General features: G+C 39.3%; 1 protein-coding gene across 2 annotated transcripts in view; it reads right to left on the reverse strand.

The window, feature by feature from the left end:
* LOC149318526 (actin filament-associated protein 1-like 2) overlaps positions 1–24,946 on the reverse strand; it is a 116,385-nt gene that overhangs the window by 25,382 nt on the left and 66,057 nt on the right. Inside the window, exons 2-8 of one of the 2 annotated variants that reach the window (XM_089509953.1) lie at positions 20,178–20,306; positions 19,728–19,805; positions 14,411–14,505; positions 9,040–9,130; positions 6,902–6,985; positions 3,761–3,966; positions 2,116–2,295 (exon numbers count right to left, since the gene is read on the reverse strand). In XM_089509953.1, coding sequence (XP_089366079.1) covers positions 2,116–2,295; positions 3,761–3,966; positions 6,902–6,985; positions 9,040–9,130; positions 14,411–14,505; positions 19,728–19,805; positions 20,178–20,306 — 863 coding nt within the window. The remainder of the gene's footprint in view (positions 1–2,115; positions 2,296–3,760; positions 3,967–6,901; positions 6,986–9,039; positions 9,131–14,410; positions 14,506–19,727; positions 19,806–20,177; positions 20,307–24,946) is intronic. The other variant, XM_089509954.1, reaches the window with a different exon arrangement.

The following is a 24,946-nucleotide window of genomic DNA, read 5'->3' on the forward strand; positions in this document are numbered from 1 at the left end:
GAAATACTCCCAGCTGGTCTTTAAGATAGTCAGAGAAGAGGGCTCAAATCCTCCAGTTCTCGAAGTTAAATCTCTTAAGAACTGCTTAATCAAAATGTTCAGTAGATCATTAATACAGTGGATCCTTGTTATACGCTGGGGTTTGGTTCCAAGATCCCACGTGTATAACAAAATCCGTGTATGCTCAAGTCCCATTAAGTATAATGACATACCAAAATGGTGTCCCTAATAAAAAATGGAACATCAAGGTAAATTTATACTTTTTTGGAACATTTTCAAACCGTGTATGCTTAAATCTGTGTATAAAAAATCCGTGTATAAGAAGGGCTGACTGTAGTCACCAAATCTCCCAAAACAACTTGTGGAACAGATTCACCATTGGAGAAAGAAAGTATTTTTAGAAAACACTTCTTTGGAAAATGGAATTCAGAGGGATGTAGTTAAATCTAACTGGAAGTAGCAATGCAAATGGTTGGTTCTGGATGATTTTCTCATGCTATCCTAGGTTCCATATGCACCTATCTCTTTACTATATAGAATCATTACCATTTAATTTAGCTCCATTTTTAATTAATCTTTTATTACACATATTACCAACTAAATTTTAATACATTAATAAATTAATCCAGAAAATTAGCATTACATCGTAATACCAGCAAGAGAACCATGGCCTAAATCCTGCTGCTAATCCCAGTTTTGTTCTCACATGTGAGAATGAAGCATCTCAGAGGATTTCTTTTTTCTGGGTGAGATTATGAGATTTTGGACATTTTCTAAAGGATTTTCATATTTTGAAAAAAATGTTGTGGAAATTTTATTTCCACAACACCCACTGCATTTTATGTAAATTATAAAGGTCTTCTGCAAAACACTATGTTTCACAATAAAGTATGAACAATTTTTGCAGAAGACCATACATTTTGCCCAAAGTACATTTTGGGAAAGGGGGCAATTGAATTTTTCAGAAGTCTGAAAATAATTTTTTTTTACAGAAATCCTCTTGTGTCAAGACATTTTTTCTCACGAAGAGAGAAATATGTTGTATATTCTTTACATCCCTTGTCCCAATTACAATAGACTTACTGAATCAAAGACATTTACATACATGTTGACTTACTATTCAGAAATTGATTCAATGGGTCCGCTATAGTTGCAACCAACAATCTAAGCCTTTACTATTATATTAAACACTGTACACTAAAGATTGTACACCATCCATAAAGATAATCTGCCAAATTACCACACGTACATCTCTTGTGTGCTTAGAATTTGAAATCACAATCTGAAAAACACCTTCCTCTTCCTTAACATTCCCATATTTTATTTTGTTTTATTTTTCAAAAAGTCAGTTTTGTAGGAATACAAACTAAAAGGGATGCTGAAATATTACTCTGTAGAATTTGACTTTTAAACTCAATGAGACAATGCTGGAAGTTTGCTAAACCATTGCTGAAGTAAGGGCCTCTACAGACCAACAAGAAACACCAGCATTGGGGTGGAGTGGGGGCATGGCAACTGCATGCCACACACACCGACTCCACCCCAATGCTGGTGTCATACCACCTGCCCGCCTGCATGGCGGGTGGCATCACATCATTTCTTTAGTGCAGCACTTAGATGCGTTGTGCCAAAGAAATGCTAGAAAGCCGCCACAGCAAGGGCGGCTTTTTGCCACTCTATAAAGGAGCGGCATATTACCATTTCTTTTTAGAGGGGCAAACTGCCGGATCGGAGGCATGGCATGTGGTAGCTGCAGCCCCAATCCGGCGTGGAAAGGGGCGGCGGGATGCCACTCTATCAGGATGGTCTGTAGAGCCCCAAAGTTTCCTTTCATCTTTCCCTTGAAGGGTGAGGCTGTAAAGTTTCCCTTCATCATTCCACAAGCAAAAAGGACTTGCTTGGATATACAATTTGAGAAATTCAAGCAAACACAAAACCTAGCCTTCAAAGACTGGACAGTGTGGATGGTGTGTATGTGTTACCAGATTGTTTTAACTGAGATGTTCTGAATCTTATGAAACTAAACACTAAATTTTGTGCTTTTACTTTGGTGACATGAAATCAATACAGCTTGAAGATATTGCAGAAGTCATTGCAAGAGAGTGGTCCACTCACTCTGAGCCACTGTTCTGCCTGGTCCTTACTCTGCAAGCCCAGCACAATGACATCAGCATTCATTGGGATGATCTTCAGTTTATGTTCCTGCTTCCTCACATTCTTCTCCTTGTGGATGACACTGCAGCCCAGCAAATTAACATCCAATTGAGGACTATGATCCTTGGAAGTCTTGTAGCACTGGAAATGGAAATAGAAACTTAGTTCCACAGAGGAAATGTGGCTTGTTACTTAAAATCTGAAACTTAGAAATTTTACTTTTTTGGACAATAGTTTCAAGAATCTTACAGGTGTCATAGCTACTGGCCATGTTGGTTTAGGGTTTCTTGGAGTTGTAGTCCAAAAAACAAAAACAAACAAACAAACAAACTTTTCCAAGCTCTGGTAATAACAAGGTGATTGACTAGACAGTCTTACTGTTTAAGTCACAGATTACAACTTTCCCACCTAAAACTAGTAACTGATTTCTTAAACCTGACTTGCAAATCCATGCATTTCTGTGTGGGGAGATCATTAATATATATACTCATGCACGTGCACACAGAAAGAGAATGCATCTTTACAGTATTTGTCTGCTGGATGGTAGTAGTCAAGCAGACAGAATGGCTGGATTTGTTGTTGTTATTATGTACCTTCAAATTTCTGACCTAAAACAAAGCTATCATAGGATTATTTTGGGAAGATTTGTTCAAAGGGGGTTTGTCTTTGGCTTCCTCTGAAGTTGAGAGAATATGACTTGCCCAAGTTCACCCAGTGGATTTGCATGGCTGAGCAAGGATTCAAACTCTGAACTCCAGGGTTGTAGTCCAACACTCCAGTCACTGCACCACACTGGCTTTCAACAGTTGAACTACTAAAATGTAATTAAAACCTAGCACTCAACAGAGAACTTCCAGAATCCCCAGACAGCATGGTCAGTGGATATCTTGGCAAGTGGATTCTGTGAGTTGTAATCCCAAAAAGTAACCTTTCCAAACTTTGACCCGATGTGGTTTTTACACCCTGCAAGGCTCTGGTCTCTGCCACTTTATATGCCCACATAAGTATAGATATCTTCACACACATCCTGAATGCATCCTGTAGGAGGAAGGTGGGACCATGGCATGAAATATCTTTACTATGGAAATTATCAGATTTGGCGCATCCCATTCCTGTTCCCATCATGTTCCCACGTGATCACGGGAAGGACTTTCAGACAGGAATCATGCTTATCCTGTCCGGGCACGTTTCCATCCTCTCTTATGAATCACACTAACTTGAAAAGTTCCAGGTCCTTTCCTGTCTTGGACCTGTATCATTTCCTCTGCCCAAGTATTTTTCTGAATGTGACCATTTATGGAAGCTTTCTACTGACCATCACTGCTACTGGGTTATGTTGACGTTACCTTCCTGTCCTGCCTGTGGGCATCCCACAGGTATCTGGTTGACCACTGTGCAAAGCAGAGAGCTGGGCTAAATCAGACCATGGACAAGGAGCATGTTATCAGGCTTGGGGCAGACCTTTGATCCAGTCCAGCATAGCCATTCTTGTGTTGTATTATGCTGTCTTATATTGTATTATGAAAAATTTTGAGAAACTGCTTTTTTAGCTAATTTGAATAAATAAATTACTTTAGACACCCTATCTGTCAAATCAAGTGCTTACCAATAATCTGTTGTCCTTAATCACACAGAGCTGTTTGGCCCACTGACCCAGCCATTTCTTTCTCCAGAGGAAAGCACAGATCCGGGCATCTTTCATGAGTTCAATGGAAGCTTCAGGAGAAGGCCACTGGTGGGGAGCTGACTTGCCTTTACTGCTTTCTTCTTCATCATAGGATTCATAGGAACTGCTGACTGCTTCTCCATCATCTACATCCAAAAGGGTTGGGGAATAAAAAACCAACATACACATTTTTTGGTGACAAAGCACTGTTCCATTCTCCACTGGGAAGCTGGAGAACACTACAGCATGTATGATAACAGCGTCACAAAGGATTAAATCTTGCAAAATTCAAACAACCAGAAGTCTCCCCCCCCCCCCCATGCCATCTTTTCTTATCTTCTGTCTCTCACACCACTTTGATCAGCATGCATGTCAGATAAAGATCGCAAAGAAAGGACTGTATCAGATGTTACACTTTGTGATAATTGCAACCATCTTGTAATTATCTGGTTATGGATTCTACTAAACTAATTCTTTCATTTCCATGTTAATGTTTTTTTAAAAACAACAACAACAGGAAGCTGACAAAAGAAGAAGAACCCCAAAATATAACAAAATGAAAGCCATGTCTGCTTCAGCTCATTTTAGAACAACTTGACACTGAAAATGGTAAGAGGAGTAAGTGGAGTTCAGTGTTCATCATATGTCCTATTATCAATAGTCTCTGATGAATCTATAATGATTGGACAAATGTTTGCCAGTGTTCCTCACCTGGGCCATTATCTGTACCTTCTTCTTTCCCCCCCCCCCGGGTTTTTAAATGTGTTTAAAAAAACAAAAAACCTAAAATTTGCACATATCCACGCATGCACATTAGACACTTTCTATAATTCTATGGGAGATCGTTTTTGTTCTACAGTCCCAATCATTTCATGATTCCATGAAAAAGCCCAAGTTATCTTTATTCTTTGTTTTAAAAAATTGCTCAAGATATTAGATTATATCAAACTAAAATAGTAACTCAATTTAATTTGTTTTAACAATAACTTTCAATACTTATGTAAATTCTTTCTCACATGTCTTTGAATGCGTTTTTATCTGTATGTGTCTTAATTTTTTAACAGACATTAGATCCCAGTTCTGGATAAAGGACAGGATACAAGTTAATAAGTCAGTAAATGACAATAATTCTCAGTGTGTGCCTATGACTGCAGAGCAGCAATTGCATGTATTCAGGTTACCATGTTACAACTTTGTCATTGTTAATTGCCTTCAAGTTGGCTTCTGACATGGTAATCTATGAAAGACAGAGCTCCTTAAGCAAATATACCAGCCATCTCCACACAATCTCAGGAGATAGAATCCTATATATCAAGAAAAATGGGGGGGGGGGGGGATGTAAGACAAATAGTGCTGATGTGGACCTACCCTGAAAACAATCAAATTAATTCATGCTGCATCCTTTTCACAGTTTTTGAAACTCTCCAAAAATAGCAGCTAACTTCAACTAAAGCAGCAACACTGGCCACATTTGGCTGTTGCATTAGACCACAGGTTAACACAGAGATGGGAAATCTATACACATGTTTGGATTCCAACTCCAATCATGCCTCAGAATTTATCATTCCAGTAGTTAAAGATGCTTAGAACTGCACTCCAACATCTGGAGAATTATGGATTCCCTGTTCCTGGTTTACTGGGATCTCAATGAACCATAATGAGCCTTGTTCCTGTTAGGCTCAGTCTTTCTCCACTCTTCCTCTGGCTTGTCCATATGGAAGAGTTTGGAACTTTTTATCTTCGTATTTACTTAGCCACAGCTTATTCTGATAAAACTATGGTTTTGCTGGCAAAACGTCAGGAAGAAACTCTTCTACAACATGGCCACATAGCCCAAAAAAAACCACAAAAAAACTATGGTTTGTTTGAAAGTTCAAACCACACGTTATAAATTTGGATTCTTTCAGCACAGTTGGCCCATTCAGATGACATTGTGAACTGCATTGAGTACTAAGAGAAGGGAAAGTTTCCAAAAGCTTCTTTGTGGCTGTACCTAAGAAGAGAGAGGACAGGTGGAGAGTGCACAAGTCTGTGTCTCATTGGCATCACATTCAGTTATGATTTAGCATGATGCCCAGATGTGGTCCATTGCCTACATTATCAATATTACCGTAGATAGATCTCTTAAAGCTGACATGATCTTCACTCCACTTGTAGCACAAATGGCCATAGCAAGTAGTTAAGTCCACCATTTAGTACTGACTGGCTCCTCTCCCCATTACAATAAGGGTCGGTCACTTATTAAGGGAGCTCAGGATGGGCTCACAAGGCAGCATAATGGGTAGGTTCATGCAAAAATGATGCTGGATTGAGACAACATGAAGAATCCCACAGCTAAATTGAAAATACCATTTTCAATTTTAGAGCAATAATAAATGTTTCATGTTATTTTGTTTTTTTACTTTCATAGTAATTTTAGTATATCTAAATATATTTACAAATGTAATTATTAACACATTTCATTAACATACAATGAATTAATTTGGAAATTTCTCTTAAAGTTTTAACTGCAATTAATCACAATTTGATGTTTAATATTAGCACATTAGGGTGTTGTTTGTTACCAATGTGTTGTTTGTTACCAAGGCCTTGTCTGCACTGCAGAAATAAAGCAGTCTAACACCACTTTAACTGCCATACTTCAGTGCTATAGAATTCTGAGGTCTATAATTTTGTGGGATATTTCACCTTCCCTGTTAGAGAGCTCTGGTGTCCCCTCAACTATAAATCCCAGAATTCCATAGCACTGAGCCAAGGCAGTTCAAATGGTGTCAAACCGCATTATTTCTACAATACAGATGCAGCCCACATAAAAAGCTCTAAAAATTGCTGACACTGAAGTGGGTGGTAACAGCTTTAAAAGATTCTTGGACTAAGTCTGTGGACTAGTGACACTTACAGTTTGTCTTCATGCTTAGTAAGGTATTGAAAAGAATACATAGCAACCTCCACCATGCATATTTAGGACAAGTATATGACTATGACAGTATCAAATGATACATGATGAAATGCCATTCATGGTAATTTGACAATATACTGAAAGGCAATGCATGAGTGATAGGTTTTGAAAACATGCTGTACCCATAGTTATTGTGGCATATATGACTCCCTCAGTAACCTGCAATCCTGGCCTCGATCCAATAGCTGCAAGTCTACCATAAAGACCTGCACAATCACACATAGAGAAGAAAGAGAGAAAGAAAAAGACCTACAAATGAAACTTACTTGATCTCTAAAACATGAATTAAACTTTTTTATCTAAGATAAAGAATAACCTATGACAAAATATACAATAATAATTAGAAACAGTATGCTAAAATGACCATCAACAATGAAACAGACAGTGTTGATTCAGTCAGGATAATTATTCAGTTCTTGAATCCCTGAATGAATCAGCTCCACTCAGTTCCATAATGTGTGTTGTTGTTTTAAATTTTGTAATGCAATACTTTTGCCTCAACCTGGAGAGAAGGAAATTCTTACAGTTAATGAGAAGGCAACACAAGAAAAGCATTGGCTACTATTGGGTAGATAGATGGGAAGGTAAAACAAAAACAAAAAACAGCCCAGTCAAACTCCTCATCATTTCAGAGGAATAGAAAGAATATTTGCAAATATTCAAAACATGGTAAACAAACAAACATGTTTTTGAGTGTTGAGAACGTTTGCAGTTCAGGATTAATTCAGCATGAAATAAATACATGGTTGTTCTGTGTAGAAAAACTTTTCTGTGCAGAAAATAATACTTCTACATTGAAATATTATTTCCTGATGAGAAAAATGCTATTTGCAGTTGAATTGCACAAAAACATTTTCAATATGGGTAATAATACTTTTGCATAGAAATATTATTTTCTTCACAGAAAAAAATTCTTTGCATGTGAATTTTGCACAGAACAAGTCCTGAATTGTGAATAGATTTTGAAAACAGTGTGATTAGGCTTAGAAAACACAGAGGAAAGAAAATTGTTAAAATTACTTGTTGCTTTCTTCAAGAAACTTACTGAATAATGACATCTCTACACTGCAGTTCTGGCCATCCTAAAAACCTTCTGTCTTATATCACATACTATAAGGTGTATTCATATTATTCTACATATGCAATTAAAAGACTATGTATACATTGTTTGCACAGCTCTAATATAAATAAATACATACATACATACATACATACATACATACATACATACAGGACAGGTACACTCAGAAAAAAAATGCTCTACTATTTCAAAAGGATTAACTCCAAGCAAACATGCAGAGGAGTGCCATCTGAGAATCTCAGCCTTCCTCTATGCTTTTCAGTGGTATGTTTTTCACCATTCCCATTATATAATTATGCCTATGGATAGTTAAGCATCTGAAGTAATGCCATGAGACACATCTTCTCCAGACTCATAAAGGGACCACTCAACAATTGGGATATTAACCTACAACCAAGTAATGTTTTTTATTGCTCTGAGTAGTGTTTTGGACAAATAATATTCCATACAAGAGGCTTACACACATTTCTATATGCTATCACTCTTAACTGAGCAATTATATCTGTTTCTGTGTGTGAAGTGTAAAATAACATCACCTCCTTGGCAAATGCCAACACATCAAAAGAGCCTTCCAGCATATTTCAGAGGATGCTGTAGATTTTTTTATTTTTTTATTTTTTTGGCTTTGGCAGGCAGGTACATGTCAAGAACAAAAATTAGATCTACTTGAAACTTTAGCAGAAGCACAGATCCTCCCTTGAAGTGTAGCTAAGGCCCACTTTTCAAAGAAGAAAAGTGGGCAGCTGTGGTGGTAAGAGCTAAAGTTCAACAATATAACATACCCAAATTTCAGTTTTGTGTGGGTTGCTATCTTCCCTGAGATTTTTGTGAACAATAGGAATTTAAAACAAACAAATAAATGGAATAAGCATGAGCTGAGGTGTGGAACAGGAGGCAGGGGAAGCAACACTAGTGTACTTATGGGGTGGGTGGCAGGAGCCAGGACATGAATTGCACTGTGTCCTCTGTGGACTTGCTGATGAAAGTTAAAGGCTCCATATTGGATGTAAAAACAGTTCATGAAAGTGAAGAGGAATGGGATAGCAGGAAAGATATAATAAACTGGCAATTGAATTCAACAATCTATCCTGCAGATGCATTTATGCTGACTATTCCTAGAAAAAAATTAATTCTCTGTACTGTCTAGATTAGTAGACATAAACATACTATGTCACATACCATTCAGAGAGATGCCATAGGGCTCAGCTTCTTCATAGTACCCTTCCGGAGATTCAGCTTTAGAGCCTGAATGTGGTTTTGTTTCTGGGATCTGCGGGATATAAACAAAAGCTACAAAATGTGTAGATAAAGAGCCAAAGAAAAAGGAAATGAGCTATCAGGATTTTGAAATAAATTCCCAAGATACTATCTATAACTCAGATCAAAGGAGCATTCTTTTGTTAAGGCATATATGGAAATGATACAAACATCTGACACAAGCCCAGATATAAGCGAAATCACCATGAAGCCAACTGAGCTGAGCTGCAGTACAGCACAATCCCCATTATTGTATATCATATTTTGTTTTTCTGAATCCAAAGAAATTGTAGTTTTCTCAGGTCTACACAAATGTTTTTCCAGACTGATCTTTCACACTGTGAAGCTTTTAATGAGGAGCAATGCAGTCCAGTGAAGACCCACCTATAAAAAATGATAGCGGGGGGGGGGGGCAGCCAACTTATGTGTCCCCCCAGAAGCGTTTAAGGTTGCAGTAATCTGCACATTCACCTTGGAACAAGCCCTAATGAGTTCAACAGGACTTGTGTCTGAGTATACATGCATAGGCTTGCAGTGTTATGTTGTATGACAAACAGATAAAAGGCATTTTTTCTGCAAGGCAGATGCAGTGAAAAGACAGTTACTGTATTTCTGCATATTGCAGTTCTCTCACCCCCAAAGCTGGAAACAACACAGACATTCATTCTGCCCACCAGTTCTTGTTGTGATCAAGCTATAAAAGGTCACACTGGGATCAGTATAAAGCCTTGTAAAGTTGTGACGTAGAGCAAAAATAATTAAACCATTGTGGAATTCTTAGTTTTCCTGAAAACTTAGCCTAATATGCTGCAAATTCAGAACCAAGTAAACTGGAACATACAATTGAAATCTCTCTTGAAAGAGATTCTATCATGGGACCCTAAAACACAAGCAAAACCAGTAAATTTTGGTGAAGAAGATCAGACATAGGCTCCTACAAGACAGCTCTTAATTATAAAGACTTTTAGGAGGAAGGTGAATGGGCTGCATACACACAGAAGACTGAGTAGTTCAATCCCTTATTCTTTATTTTGAACTTGATTTTGGAATTACATAGTTGCATTTTAGCTTTTGTGGTAAATTTAAATTTGGGAGGAGGAAGGGAGGAAAAATGGAAACTGGAAATAAAGCAGATATCTGCAAGGTCAATATAAGCAAAAAGAAAGTAAATAAATAATACTGAAGTAAATGAATATTTTCAAAAGATTCCAAGTACTGGAAAACTCCTTGATGGCTGCCAAATTCATCTTGGTGCCACAGCCCATTTGGGGAGAAAATAAGATACTCAAGATTCACTAGAAGTGGCAGAGAGGTGGTAGCAAAATGACAAGGAGAACCTATTGTCAAGATTTTTTGGATGAATTTGTTAGAGAATTATTATTATTATTATTATTAAGCTTTATTTATATAGCGCTGTAAATTTACACAACACTGTACATATAATCTTTTAATTAGACGGTTCCCTGCCCTCAGGCTTACAATCTAAGAAGACATGACACATGAAACTACCACATTTTCTTCTAAGCTCCCATCTCAGAATGTCTAAATGCCTCTCTCTTCTGCTCTCCCAGAGAAGAACTGTATGTCCTCCTGTACATGTGGCTCAAGATTCCTGAAGCTGGTGGTCTCTGGATGTGTTGGGCTACAACCACTGGTAAATAATGGCTAAGAATAACAGGGATTGTAGAGGTTATTTGGAAGGTACCAGGTTAGAGGTGGTAGTCTGGTACATCTCCTACCAGTTGAGGCAACAAGAATATGTCCAGTAGTGAGAGGTTCACAAACAAACTGGTGCTTAATTCCTATATATGATAGTGATTGAAATAACCCACATAAAATCACAGTGATAGAGAAGATACGTTGTTTTGTGTGGTACACTTAGTCTATTAACAGAATTCAGGATTTTCACAAATTATAGAGAGAATTATGACTGGAGATGTGGCAAGTACTAATCTGATCCCAGCTTTATGCCAGTCCTTCAACAATTTCAAACAAACTGTTCTTATTTTCATCCATAGCATGAAATGGTTGGGCTTCATTTCAAAATAGATCTGGTTTTAACAATTTCTGTCTTGAATAATTTAAAAAGGAATCACAGTTCTCAACTCTATATCCTCCTCCTGTTTCATTTCAAAGATAAGCTAGCTCAATACAGTATTACCTTGTCTGAACAATGTCTGGAGTCTGGACACCCTCCTCCACAGAGGAACTTCCAACAGGTAAGGGAATATATTAATGCTAACTAATTTAAGCACAAAGCCCCCAACTGGTCCCTTGGCAAAATTAAAGTTGGAAAACAATATACAGCTGCAGAAAAAACTGATTTTAGCTGCAATGACAATTTTGGATACCATTTAGGAACCTGGTTAAATATTTAAATACTGAAGAATCAAACCAGAGCTTTAAAACACTTTGTCAGTAGTAGCTACTTTGCAATGCTCCCCACTAAGACAAGTAACCAGATGGAATTTGTTGGTGTAATATTTTCATCTTTGAATGAGTTCAAATCTTCATCTATTATCCTCTTCCAGGAAGATGGCATGTTTTATTACTATTTTCAACTGGAATATTGCATTTTTCTTGCATTGTAAGAAAATTAAACCCTTACCTTCACTATCTGACAACATAAAATGAACATCACTGTTAATTTTGGTTACTGTGTTTCTGATTTTAGTTTCTGTAGCTACTGGCGCTTTTTAAATAACTCTTTTGTAATAAATAGGCAGTATCAGTATGATGATATGGACACTGTAGAATCTTTAATGCTCCCACAAAACCAAAATCTCAGTGATTGTCACATTTTTGCCTTTTATCATTCTTTCTCAGAAAGGGTCTATAATTCCGCTGGCTTAACAGGCTAAAGGAAGAGACCTGGGATAAGAGTGAGTGTGCATGTGTGTGTGTGGATCTTCCGAAGCAGGTCTAAACAAAATGGATTCCATCTGAAGAGACTAGCTTTGCATAGGACCTATTTTGCCAGTAATCCAATGTTTGCCTATCCCACGTATCAGGAAACTAAAGGAAAATCTTATTGATGCCAATATACACAAAGAAATAGTCTGTTTCTAGGATCCATAAATAATGTTTATATATGCAATCAATAATGAATGGCTCAATTTGTTACACTGATGTTGTTACACAAGTTTTGTTACACTGAGATAATATCAAGGATGGGCAATGAGTGACATTGGATCCCTGAACTGCATCTGCTTAGGGTAGGACCAACAAGTTGCTATGAAATGCAGCCATCACCACTGCAGTTGCCACTATGTTTTCTATGAATCCTTGTAAAAGATACATCTGGATTCCAGTATGAACACCCTGATCGCTATCTCAGTTATGTGGACTATTATGTGGATTAGAACAAAGAACCTCTACAGACTGGCCAGAAAGGCCGGCCTGTGGGTGCAGTCATGCTTGACGCCGTGACCCCATACCCATGGTGCCATTTTGGTGCATGCCCATTTACATGGTATGTACCATGATGACACCACTCTGGCGCTGCATCTACACAATGCAGCACCAAAAGGGCATCATCACGCTGCACCATGGTGGATATGGCATCCTTTAGAAGGTGCAAGAAGGAGCTGCGTTTTGCTGCTCCTTTTTGCGTCCTCCAAAGGCCAGATCGGGGCTGCAACATGCAGTTGCCGCAGCTCCAATCCAGGGCGAAAAGGGGCAGCTGCAGACCTTCTCAAAGGGGCAGTCTGTATAGCCTCTTAGTCATTAAATCAGCTTTCACATGTCACAGTTGCTCCAAAACTGTTTGCAGCTTAAAGGATGCATCAAACTGCATTCTAAACATTTATTTTAGGGAACAAACACATTTAGAAATAAATATTTTGAGACAAAATGTAAAAAACAACATGCATTTAAACACATATGCAAACATGAATTTTCATGTGGGTTTAACATGTTGCAGATTAACATAGAAACAGGACATGATTTATCAATTATAACCAGCTGAAACCTCCTTGGGATATGGAATGTGTTCATTAAAACAAAATCAATGCAATGCGTCTCAAAGGTTCTTTTCCTCTCAAGCTTCCTTTTCCCAGCAATCTCAAATGCACCCATCCATTAAAATCCCTGAAGCACAATTTCACAGTAATAATCCCTCAGATCACCCTTTGACTGCAGTTCACACAGCCACTTCCTCAACAGACCACCCACAGGTCTTCACCTCCTCCCACACCACACACACACACACACACACACACACACACACACACACACACACTCTTTCAAGTCTTCTGTATTTTTATAGCTCAGTCTTCCTTATAGCTAAGATTCCTAACCCTACGCCCAATATTCTAAACAAAAAGGCCCATGCTCTCTGTGCTTGAAAGGAAAAAGTACTGTTTTGGGAAGGAAAAATTAGTCAGAAAACTGTTTTTAAATAATGGAGATCAAATCCAAAATGATATTCACCCATTCTCAGCAATAATTTAGCCCAGTAATAAATCTGAGACTCATACTACAAAAAGTTACTGGGAATTCATTCTACAATAAATTTTGTGTAAATAATTTTTAAATTGCCTAACATCTAAAACAGAGAGACAAAGACATGCTTTCAGACAAAAATATTATGTGAAGTCAAAGATTTTCATGGACGGCATCCATAGTTTTTTGTGGGTTTTTCGGGCTATGAAGCCAGTTTCTAGAGGAGTTTTTCCCTGATGTTTTGCTGGCAGCTGTGGCTGGCATCTTCAGGGAATGCTGGCATGCCAGTATTCTCTGAAGATGCCAACCACAGCTGCTGGTGAAATGTCAGGAGAAAACTCCTCTAGAACATGGCCTCATAGCCCGAAAAAACCCACAAAAAATATGTACGTGGGCACTCCCTGGTCATTTCTTTCTGAGGCAACTATTGAAGACTTATAGAATTAAACCACAGTTTCCTGTTACATTTGAATCAAGACCCTATGGTTTAATCTCAAACTACTAACAAGGATGTCAGCTGAGGATCTCATTCTGTTTTGCAGCCCACAGCATACACTATTTGGAAATGGGGCAAGGTTAACAGAGAAGACAAATAATAGACACTTTGGTTTTTGGAAACATTTGCAATAAATCATTTCCCAATGACCAGAACACATTTGTGCTCTATATAGGTCTGATAATTACTTATGTATTATTTGTGAGTGAAAAGAGGTCTGAGATCCCCCCCTCCCGATTCATAAATTTATTACAATTTGTTTTGAAGGTCATTCTGTATTCTATAAGGCAATACATCTTATATTATTGTTATAGAGCAGAAGTGTAAAGGAAATAAAGGAACAGAGAGACTTACTATTTTGGAAGATGGAAGGTCTGGCAAACTCTTTTGAGGAGGAGACAAATGTTGCTCCACTTCCCCATTGGTCAAGGAATCTCTGTGACCTAAGGCTTTTGCCCAAACAGAAATAACATCCAAGCTGTCCATTACATAAACTAAGCACAGTAACATTCTTAGAAGCTATGCTTTTGTTTTGGAGGATACAGCATTCATTAAGGAACACATTTGTGGCCACAAAAATGGTACTCAAAACCGCCCCCAATGATAGGCTACAGACTTCTTTTCTTGCTGCTTATAGGTTTGCTGCCAGATTTTCACTTGACACAGAAAACTGCAAAGACCAAGATGACTTAAAAATAATCTGTCTACTTGCAAGGCAAGTCCTTGGTCTATATTTGAGTAGTTGTCAGTATTCACCCTGCCATTACTGTTGCTGAGAGTAATCTAACTTGCAAGCAATTCAGTCTTTCCTTAAGTCAAACAATCTGAACTCAAAATGAGAAAAAGCTACAGTCTCAGCAGGTGTGTGAATTCTTCCAGCCCGATTTACAGTTAGACTACAAGTGAAGCATGGCTTTGCTGACCCCATAATTCTGGGACCCACATGTATTAGAGTTCTGGGAAGAAGAGTAAAGGCAGTAAAGAGCTCTGACTATTTGAAAGTAAAAAGGGGAGTCACTTCCTTTTGTTCTTCAGAGTTTGATGGTGAGTGGAAACTGATGACTACTAACCGCACAGTAGTTCCTTAAAACCACACAGCTGTTGCTTACAAAATTATTGCATACTAACTATAATCATTGGAAAATTTCCAGTCTTCATTCAAAAGGTAAGCTCCGATGCTTGCATTTCTGAATTGATTTAAGGGGCTTTAAAACATATTTAATCAGAAGGAAACCAAACCACTTGTCATCTTTAAATATGGTGGGTATACATTTCCCCCTATATCGATGGTGATCAAGATGTTATATGTAATTTAAAGCAGCACTGGGACGAATCTGTGATGAACCTTCCTGAATACTTATAGGACTGAAAAATAAAAGTTAGAACCACCATTCTTTTCAGACTGTATCTTGGAAGCCACAATAACAGGTCTGCATCTACATCCTGTAATGGATTCTTAGCTTAAAAGCAGAAGCAGCAGAGCAAGGTCCAGAATGGCCCATGATGTTATTAGCTGAATAAATTAGACATCTGTTACCCTTCCTGTTCCTTCTTGGATTTCCTGATATTTGTTTTTAAAGATCTTAATTGTGTGGCACCTGGTAGCAGGATCAGATGAAAGAGCCTCCATTGATATATCTTAAACTGAAATGATGTGTGTGCCAAAAGCAAGCAGGGCTGCCACAAAAACTAAAGTATGATAATTTTCCATGCCAGCTATCTGTTAGAGCAATGATTCCCAAATTGGGATCCCCAGATGATGCTGGACCTGATTATCCCAAAGTTCCAGCCAGTGGTCACTGATATTGGGAGCCAGTATCACCCACATCTGGAGACCCAAAGTTATGAACCACTATGTTACTGGTTGGCTATACGGACAGACCTAATAAATGAACAAATGTGATTGGTGCAATCCTTGCTCTTGTATCATAAGAAGAAATAAGCTTCTGAAAGAATAATAGTGGCATGAGACAGACCGTCCAAAAGGGACGGTCTCCTGGCGCCTAATTTTGGTCCGCGGGGAAGCCTACAGACCTGTGGACCAAAAAGAACCCGCAAGAACCCAGGTTCTTCTTGTGATGCCATTATGATGTCACAGTGTGGCAATGGTGCATTCGCGACGTCATAATGGCGCCACAATGTGCGGACGCTATGCGTCCAGCACATAACAATGGCAGCTCCCATCTGTACAGGGCACCACCATTTTGATGTCCTCATCATGTGCGAGGGGTGAGGGGCGTCTAGAAGCGCTACCCCTTGCACGTGATGAGGGCATCCTATCCCATGTGTCTGGACCAGGCCAGTGTTTCTTATTCAAGACATGAATGTCATGAATGTTTATTGTGACACAGTTCCAGTTTATCATAGTTTCATTAATCATTATGTGGCAATCCCGCACACTATAGCAATAGAAGAGTATCACAGGAATAATAATCATAAATAAATCAAATTTTTATTTATACTCCCACTTTTCTGCTACAGGAGCAATCAAAGTGGCTTACATGATTAAAAGGCAGTCAATATACACTATATACAGTCTGTACAATACTATATCTAACTCACCCTCCCAAGAAAGGATTAAACACATTACAATTTAAAATCAATTGTTAAAATACTGATAATAACAACAATATACTGGGAAATAGTAGAATGATACTTAAGGTGTGAAGAAATCATTAGCAGATTGTTCTATTCAGGGAAGGCCTGCCGGAAGAGATCCAGCTTAACAGCTTTTTAAAAGCTGTCTAGACTGGAAATTTGACGGATCTCCTCCAGCAAGGCATTCCATGATCTGGGAGCAGCAGCAGAGAATGTCCTCTGGGAGGTTGCAGCTAGTCTGGCCTTTATAGGTTGTAATAAATTCCTCCCAGAGGACCTGAGGGTGCGGAGTGGATTATACGAAGTAGATGATCTCTTAGATAGGTTGGACCCAGGCCATGTAGGGCTTTAAAGGTAATAACCAACACCTTATACTGTGCCCGGAAACTAATAGGCAGGCAGTGAAGTGACTTTAAAATAAGTGTTATCCGGGAATGTCTGGAATATAATCCCCATCGTGACCTAGATAGCACAGTCAGTGATGAGAGCATGGCTGATTATCGGTGTAGGAAAGGAGCTGATACAAATTACAGCGGTCTGGCAGTTTAGAAGGATGTTCAGGGCTCAGCTATGTTGCATATCTTTTAGTCCCGAAATTCTGTATTTTTAAAATTTCTCAAGAGCAGGAACAGGAGGCACTAGCTGCACTCATAAGAGACTGACATCAAGCATTTGGCACACAGAAAAATGACTTCAAATTACATATCAAAAGCATGGGGGACCTTCTGCTGAAAGCCTAACTGGCAGCTGCTCTTTTATTCTTTACAAGTCCAAGGAGTGTCTGAACCAGGCCTATATAAACTCAACCTCAATTCTTGCAAGAGGAGGGTCTCCCCCGAGACTTCTGAGTTCCCAGAAATTCTCTAATCTTGTGTGAGCTGGACCTTGGTACATTTGCATAAGGCCCTCCTCTTATAAGATTTGAGGTAAGTTTTATACCATAGACCTGCCTCACATTTACCATTTCCCAGCCTCTCTTGAGCTGATCTGGGAGAACAGTCCTATACTGATGTTTGAAGAACAAACAACCCTAGTTGTACAAGCCAAAAATGATTCCACTATGGCCTAAACCCACTCTTGGCAGCCCTGGATGAGGGATGATGGAAGAGCCATACATTCTCCACCCTTGTACTATAGGTTATATTTTGCATTACGCACATACAATCAGCTCTCCTTATCCATGGATTCTTTATCCAACCATTCACGGATTGAACACACACACACACACACACACACCCCTAAAAGGAAATCTTTTTATATAAGGGATACAATTTTACTTTGCCATTGTGTTTAATGGGACTTGGGCATCAATGGATTTTGTTATCCACAGGGGATCCTGGAGCTAAATGCCAGCAGATACCAAGGGCCCACTGTATATCTTCCAGAGTTTAGAAACTGCAATCAGAATGTTACTTGACTGGCCTTTGATACTACAATAAGAGTATTCACACATTACACTCAGACAATGTAGTGTCTGTGCACCTAGGCCTGTTCAGATATTACTTATCAGGGATGAAAGAATGTCCAAACTGCAGAGCTTAGCCCCACTGTCCTGCACCCCTGTGTCTCACAGGGATGCAACACCTCTAAAGAGAAGGAGAAGGCAAGTCTAAAGAGAAGCTCTTGTTTATGTGGCGACTCTTCATACAAGTAAGGGAAGCCAGCGTTCTTGTTTGTATGGAGATGCATTATACCAGCAGTGGGCAAAGTGTGGGCCATGAGCCCAGGGCCCTCTGAATTAAAAAAGAAAAGTCACTCTGAAATGTCCCAAAATGATCTCAGAGGTGTGGGGAGCATTTCCATCATGTCTGAAGCCTCCCACAGGTTAAAACGATTTTTTAAAAAAAATAAAATACAAAAAAATAACACTTTTTTGCTTCAAAATGCTTTCTAGGGGCCAAGAAGGCCCACAAGCATGCCCATGTCCACTAGAGGGTGTTTAGGGGCAAAAAATACTGTTGCTGTTTGTTTCTGTGACAGCAAGTACAGTGGTAGTGGGGTGGCCCTCCAAGGCCTCCTGAAGGACTAATGGAGATCACCCAGCTTTATACAAACAAGAACTTCTTTTCACAACTATGCATAAGGAAAGCAATGACAGGGTAGGGCAGGGAGAGGTGCACTTTAGTTCATTTGTTGATTCAAGGCAGTTAAAGCGGTGTCAAACCGGATTATTTCTATAGTGTGGATACAGCCCAGGTCTGTATCTGGGATTTAACAAGATTCTTCATTGTTGTTGTGTGCCTTCAAATTGTTTCTGACGTATGACAACACTAAGGAAACCTATCATGAGGGATTCTTGGCATGCCTTGTTAAGAGGGGCTTTGCTCTTTTCTTCCTCTGAGGCTAAGAGAATGGGACTTGCCCAAGGTCACCCAGTGGGCTTCCATGGCTAAGCAGGGATTCAGCCCCTCAATGCTCAAAACACTATACCACGTTGGCACTCTTGGGATTCTTGCATTTTGGCACAAATCAGGAATTAATATACATATAGACATTCTCACAAAACATCTGAATGTTTATACATGCAGTGCAAACACACATGTGTGAACAACACCTTCTGCAATCTGCATTTCATCATAGTTTATTTACCCAGGCAGGCTGCTAGAATATTTAATACATGTTGTCCTTAATAATACTGGAAAAATTGGTTCATGAATCAAAGTTGTCTAGAAGTTTGGCCAAAGCAAATGACATTTATACAATGTGATTTTTCTCTCCAAGATATCTGTGTTCCTAGGCCACTATGATGTAGTGCTGCAAAATAATAATTTTTTTAAAAAAAATCCTTTGACATTGTAACCATGAAAAGGATGCATGTGATCTGTTTTTAGTGGTTAACTCCTACTATATCTACTTTTTTTAATGTTGTAACACGAACAAAACTGTAACACATACTAATAAAGAAAATAAAGAATTTTCTTGCATATGCAGAAATTGTTGTGCGTTCTTTGGCTCAGTCTGAAATAATTATTGTCAAACATGTGACTGAAAGCATAACTAATCTCTATGTGCCTTTGTCTCCTCTCATCTGCATAAATACATGCACAAACAAGTGAAAGACATCAATTCTTACCTTTGTCTGATTTCTCTAGTTCACCATGCTGTTTATTGATGGTGACTTTGTTCATGTAAATATATTCCTCATCACCACCTACAAAGCAAAGAATACAAGCTCCTTATTTTTTCATGCACATAGCATACATGTAAAGCATTCTAAAACTCAGCCATGAAAGATTGTTTATCCACAGTTAGTTTGTTCTTCCTTTTGTTCAGTGTTCCTATAGTTCAGTGGCCTCTTAACTGCTGTTCCTTGCGCAACGCTAACCTTAATTAAAACATACAGGAACTAAGCACTTGCAAGGAACACTCATTCCAGGTGTTTTGGAGACCCCCTAGATAAGTTTAAAAAGTGATAGAAATTAGGTCAGTGTGGGTATCAGCAACCTGCTGACCCAAATAGTACAGCTGAAACATAGCATCATGTTTGGCAAAACCAATGTTCCTTTTACATATTAGTGCTTACCACTTGATTTTGTGCATAGACGAAGGAGGTCAGCAAGGAAACTCTTTTTCACTACAGCCATACTGCTGAGGTTTTCCGTATCCAGTATCTTCAAAAAGTCTTCAAGTTCTGTGAGCAGTTGTTCCAGAGCTGAAGTAGATAGAAAAAAGATTTGTTAACGGTTCTATACTCTGAATACTGTTTTAATAGAAAAAGGTTTCAGAGAGAGCTTTGAATAAACTTGAACTTGATGAAACGCTTTAGAGTTATAGAATTTAGATTTTGTTGTTGGCATGCAAGTTGATGGCAACCCTAGCACAGAGGGGTTTATTTTGGAAAGGCTTCCTCTTAAGCTGAAAGTGTGTAACTTGCACAAAAACACTCGGTAGGTTTCAACCATGTCAGAGCGGAGATTCGAACCTGGTCTCTTGGTGTTCTAGTACAACACTCAAATCACTATAATATACTCTTAGAATTTACATTTAAACACCAATTTTAAGCCAAAATCAATATTTCTAGCATCATTTTGTTTCCCAGTTTTAAGTTAGCCTGAAACAAGACTGGCTTTGAAAAATCTGACCCAAGCACAGGAGTCATAGGAGATGTTGCATATTTTCCTCTACTGTATGCCAAAATCTCAGGCAACAATAACTGCAACTTTTTGAAGTACAAACATCAAAATGGCATATTTATAACAAAATATGTGAAACACAAAAGGTGAAATTTCTGTACTTCAAAGTTTGACACAATTCTTTGTTTTTCGTAATCTCACTGGAGTTTATAATAATACAGAGGTTTGGTTAAACATAACTCTGAAATCTTATTCAAATCAGTGTGCTGTGTAGCCTTTCGCTGGTTCTTTGCTATTTGTATCAGATTTCATCATCACCCCATTATGATATCCAAACACATTTTTAAGAATAGATGCATACCACACAGGGGGGGGAAACTTATTAACTAGCCCAAGGAATGATGGTGTCCACACTCCACACTAAGTAGACATACTTTAAATATGCAAAAGAGAAGTGATAGGGCAAGAAATGAGTAATGTCCTTTCCCTTACATTTAAACTTCCTGGTGTTTTATTATTGTTCCAAAAGAACAAAGAGGCCGAGTTAACAGATATTACTCTTTTAGATGCAACTCTCAGATTCCCTGAGCCAGCATGGCTACTAGTCCTGGTGGCTGGGAGATATTAGAGGCTGTTGTCCAAAAAACAATGTTTCCAAACATAAACTAGTGATGTGCATACATTTTAAAATAAGCTCCTAGAAAGGAAACAACATCTTTTGTATAAGATGAAGAAAGAAAAGTATTAGTGTTAATGGACGGAAAGGACAGAGCTAACCAGCTCCGGGTATATTTGCCATTCTATTATCCTTTGTAGACACACCAGATCCATAACTTCCTGACTGTAAAATGTCACAAAGGAAGCAAAAACTGGAAAAATTCAAAGAAATCTTCATAAGAAACCAGGAACACATTTCATGAAGTTCAAAGCTACAGGAGAAGTCACAAAGAAACAGTTTAGAATCCCTAGGAACATGAAATGCTGCCAAACTCTGAAAAGGCATTCTTTTCTATTCAATTCTTTATTTTATGTTTAACATTTATATGCCACTTTTTTCCGACACATTCGTCCAACATTGCACAGATGGCTCTCCTTTCCATGTTATCCTCATAGCAACTCTGCGAAGTAGGTAAAGCTGAGAGAGAGAGACTGACCCAAAATCACACAGTGAGTTTCATGATTCAGTGGGGAACTGAACCTGGATTTCCCAAATCCCAAAACAGTACTCTAATCACTACATTGCAGAAGCACTATATTGGTTCTGTTACAGGCTCCTATCTATAACATGTGCTCTGACATGTGCTTGAAGGGAAGAGAAGGACAACATGGCGGGCATTTTAAATGTTTCTTGGTTTTTTGTCTAGTAGCCAGCGTGGCATACTAGTTTGAGTGTTGGACTAAGACTCTGGAGACCAGGGTTCATTTGCACGCTCGGTCATGAAATCCACTGGGCGACCTTGAGTAAATCACATTCTCTCAGCCTCAGGAGAAGGCAATGGCAAATCCCCTCTGAGTAAATCTTGCCCAAAAAAACCTATGATAGAGTCACCTTAGGCTCACCATAAATTGGAAATCTTGAAGGCAAACAACAACAGCAGCAGCAGCAACAAGAACAACAAACTATTAATGTGCATATTACTGGAACATTAATAGTACTGAGCAAAGTACTATTTGTCCAGTACTATTAATGTACATAGACAGCCAGCATGGTTGTGCACTGAACGACAACTCTGGAGAACAGAGTCCAAATCCCAGCTCAGACATGGAAGTCCACTGGGTCACATTGAGCAAGTCACACATTCCCAAGCTGCATCTACACTGCAGAAATAATGCAGTTTGACACTGCTTTAACTGCCATAACCTAATGCTATGGAATTCTGGGATCTGAAGTTTTGTGAGATATTTAGCCTTCTCTTGTGAGAGAGCTCTGGTGCCACAACAAACTACAAGTCACATGATTCTATAGCATTGAGCTATGACAGTTTAAAAAAGTGTCAAAGTGCATTATTTCTGCAGGGCAGATGCAGTACCTCAGAGGAAAGCAAAGGAAAACCTCCTCTGAACAAATCTTGCTAAAAGAACCCCATAATAGCTTCATCTTAGGGTTGCTATGAACTGGAAATGACTCAATGACACACAATTAATTACTGTGCATGGCAATTTACTGTTGCACAAAAAGGGGCCCTGCCCAGAGGAGCTAAAATTTGGGGCCCATTCACATTAAAGAAATAACCTACATTGTTTCATGGGTTTGCCATGATTGAATCTCTCCATGTAATTTTATCCCGGATTCCCGTTCACATGAACATGCCATGGAAAGATTCAACCCTGGCAGTCACGGCAGCGGAGGCAGAGGAGGAAGAGGAGGAGCGGGCTAAAGGCAAGCAGAGGAAGGCTGCTCAAAGGCAGGGACGGGGGCAGAGGAGGAGAGTGAAGGCAAGCGGAAGAAGGCTGATCCAGGCACAGACGGGGGCAGATGAGGGAAGGAGGAGGAAGAGGGGAGCTCCAAATGGGATCGAATTGTAAGTTCTCATTGGTGGCTCCCGCAAAACCCCTGGTTCTTCTGAAATTCGCGTGGTAAAAAAAAACTGGGTTAAGGGGGATATGCACTGGGCCCCCTGAATTCGGGTCAGGAAAACCCAGCACAAGTGTGAACACCCCAAATTTACACTGGTTTGGAACCCAGTTTAAAATGCAGTGTGAATGGCCCCAAAGGCAAGAATAAGCTTATTTACAGTTGCAAGGAAAAAAGAAGAAAGAAGACCAAGAAGGAGTAGTATTCAGCAGAACTGATAGGATGCAAAACATAATGAAAAGGAACTAATAAAAGAGTGGCAGGCAATGGAGCTATCTAAATGCCAGGACTAGGATAAGGTGTTCCCAGAAAAATATTAGGGCCAAACAAAGTATAGCATGCCCTTTCTGTCCTCTGGGGTTCAGTTCTGTTGCTCTCCATGGATGAGAAAAACACATATGCTCAAGCCCCATTATAGTCAAAGGATGGTGACATGCACATGCCCATGTCTGCATGGTTGCATTCATGCGCTACCATTGACAATAATGGGGCAGGGCAATCCTCAAATGCTTGAGTCCACAGATGGTTAGCTTACCAATATGGTGGGCCCACTGCAGTGTATCAATCTTCTTCCTTTGTACTATTACTGTGCCCTCATACCCCTCTCAATGCCAGTGTTCTTTATGTTTAACATTTTAGCATGCCATGCATCAAAGGATTTTAAGATGATGTACATGCCTCTCCTGCTTTTAACATGACAAGGGGCCCTCCATGGTAAGTTAGGCAAAGAAAAAACCACTGGCCCAAAGTCACCAAGTGAGTTGTATGGCTGAGTGGGGATTTGAACCAAGACTCCTTCAGACCTAACACAATGCTCAAGACTGTATCACATCGGCTCTTAGTATGAAGTCTTCACTAGGAAAAGGGGATGGAGGCTAGAATGTGGACAAGTTCCTTTCAGGGGCAATTCCCAGAATCCATGGCCTAACAAGGCCACTGGCCATGTGGCCTAGGGAATTCTGGGAGAAGATATCCCCAAATGAAGTTGAATGTGAGTTGACAGTTAACTTCTATCAAGTCTGGTAGAAGCTGAGTGTGAGTTATGAGATAAAACAGTAATCTGAGTTTTAAGAGAAAACTATGATCCTTCCACACCAAAGAGTGAATGCTAAGGGCATTTCCTTTACCCCCAGAGCCACCTTTCACACACCCCTTCCCATGCATCTTCAAAACATCTGTCAAAATTTTCTAAACTGACACCATCCATTTTCCGAGCAGACTGTCTTGGCAGAAGGCACGCAATTTCTAGCTGCGCCTTCATTCTTTGTCTGAGACAGAAAATCAAAAGACTGGCTGATCACACGGTGCTGATTTAGTCAAGCATTCATGCTGCTGAATGGTGGGGTGCTGCTGTGGATTTCCCAGCCCATCCTGCCAGGCCAGCATTCCAAGGCTGAGAAGGGTCAGCTGTGGATAGGGAAAGGGAAAGTCAATTGGGATGACAGCAGCAGAATACTATTCTCTCCAACTGTGAAAAGAAACAGATGTGTTGACAAGGGCAACTGAAACAGCTGAGTGGTTTTGTCAAGAGGCAGGATCTTCCAAAAGGAGCAAGACACACAATCCCCCCCACCCGGCAACAAGCAGACCCTTACCATGTGCTGCCCACTTGCCCCAGACTACAGTGAAGAAGGTGTGAAAACA

This window comes from Sceloporus occidentalis, unplaced genomic scaffold (assembly GCF_023333645.1).
Source record: "Sceloporus occidentalis isolate IW3139 unplaced genomic scaffold, rSceOcc1.0.p SCAF_2, whole genome shotgun sequence".
NCBI lineage: Eukaryota > Metazoa > Chordata > Lepidosauria > Squamata > Phrynosomatidae > Sceloporus > Sceloporus occidentalis.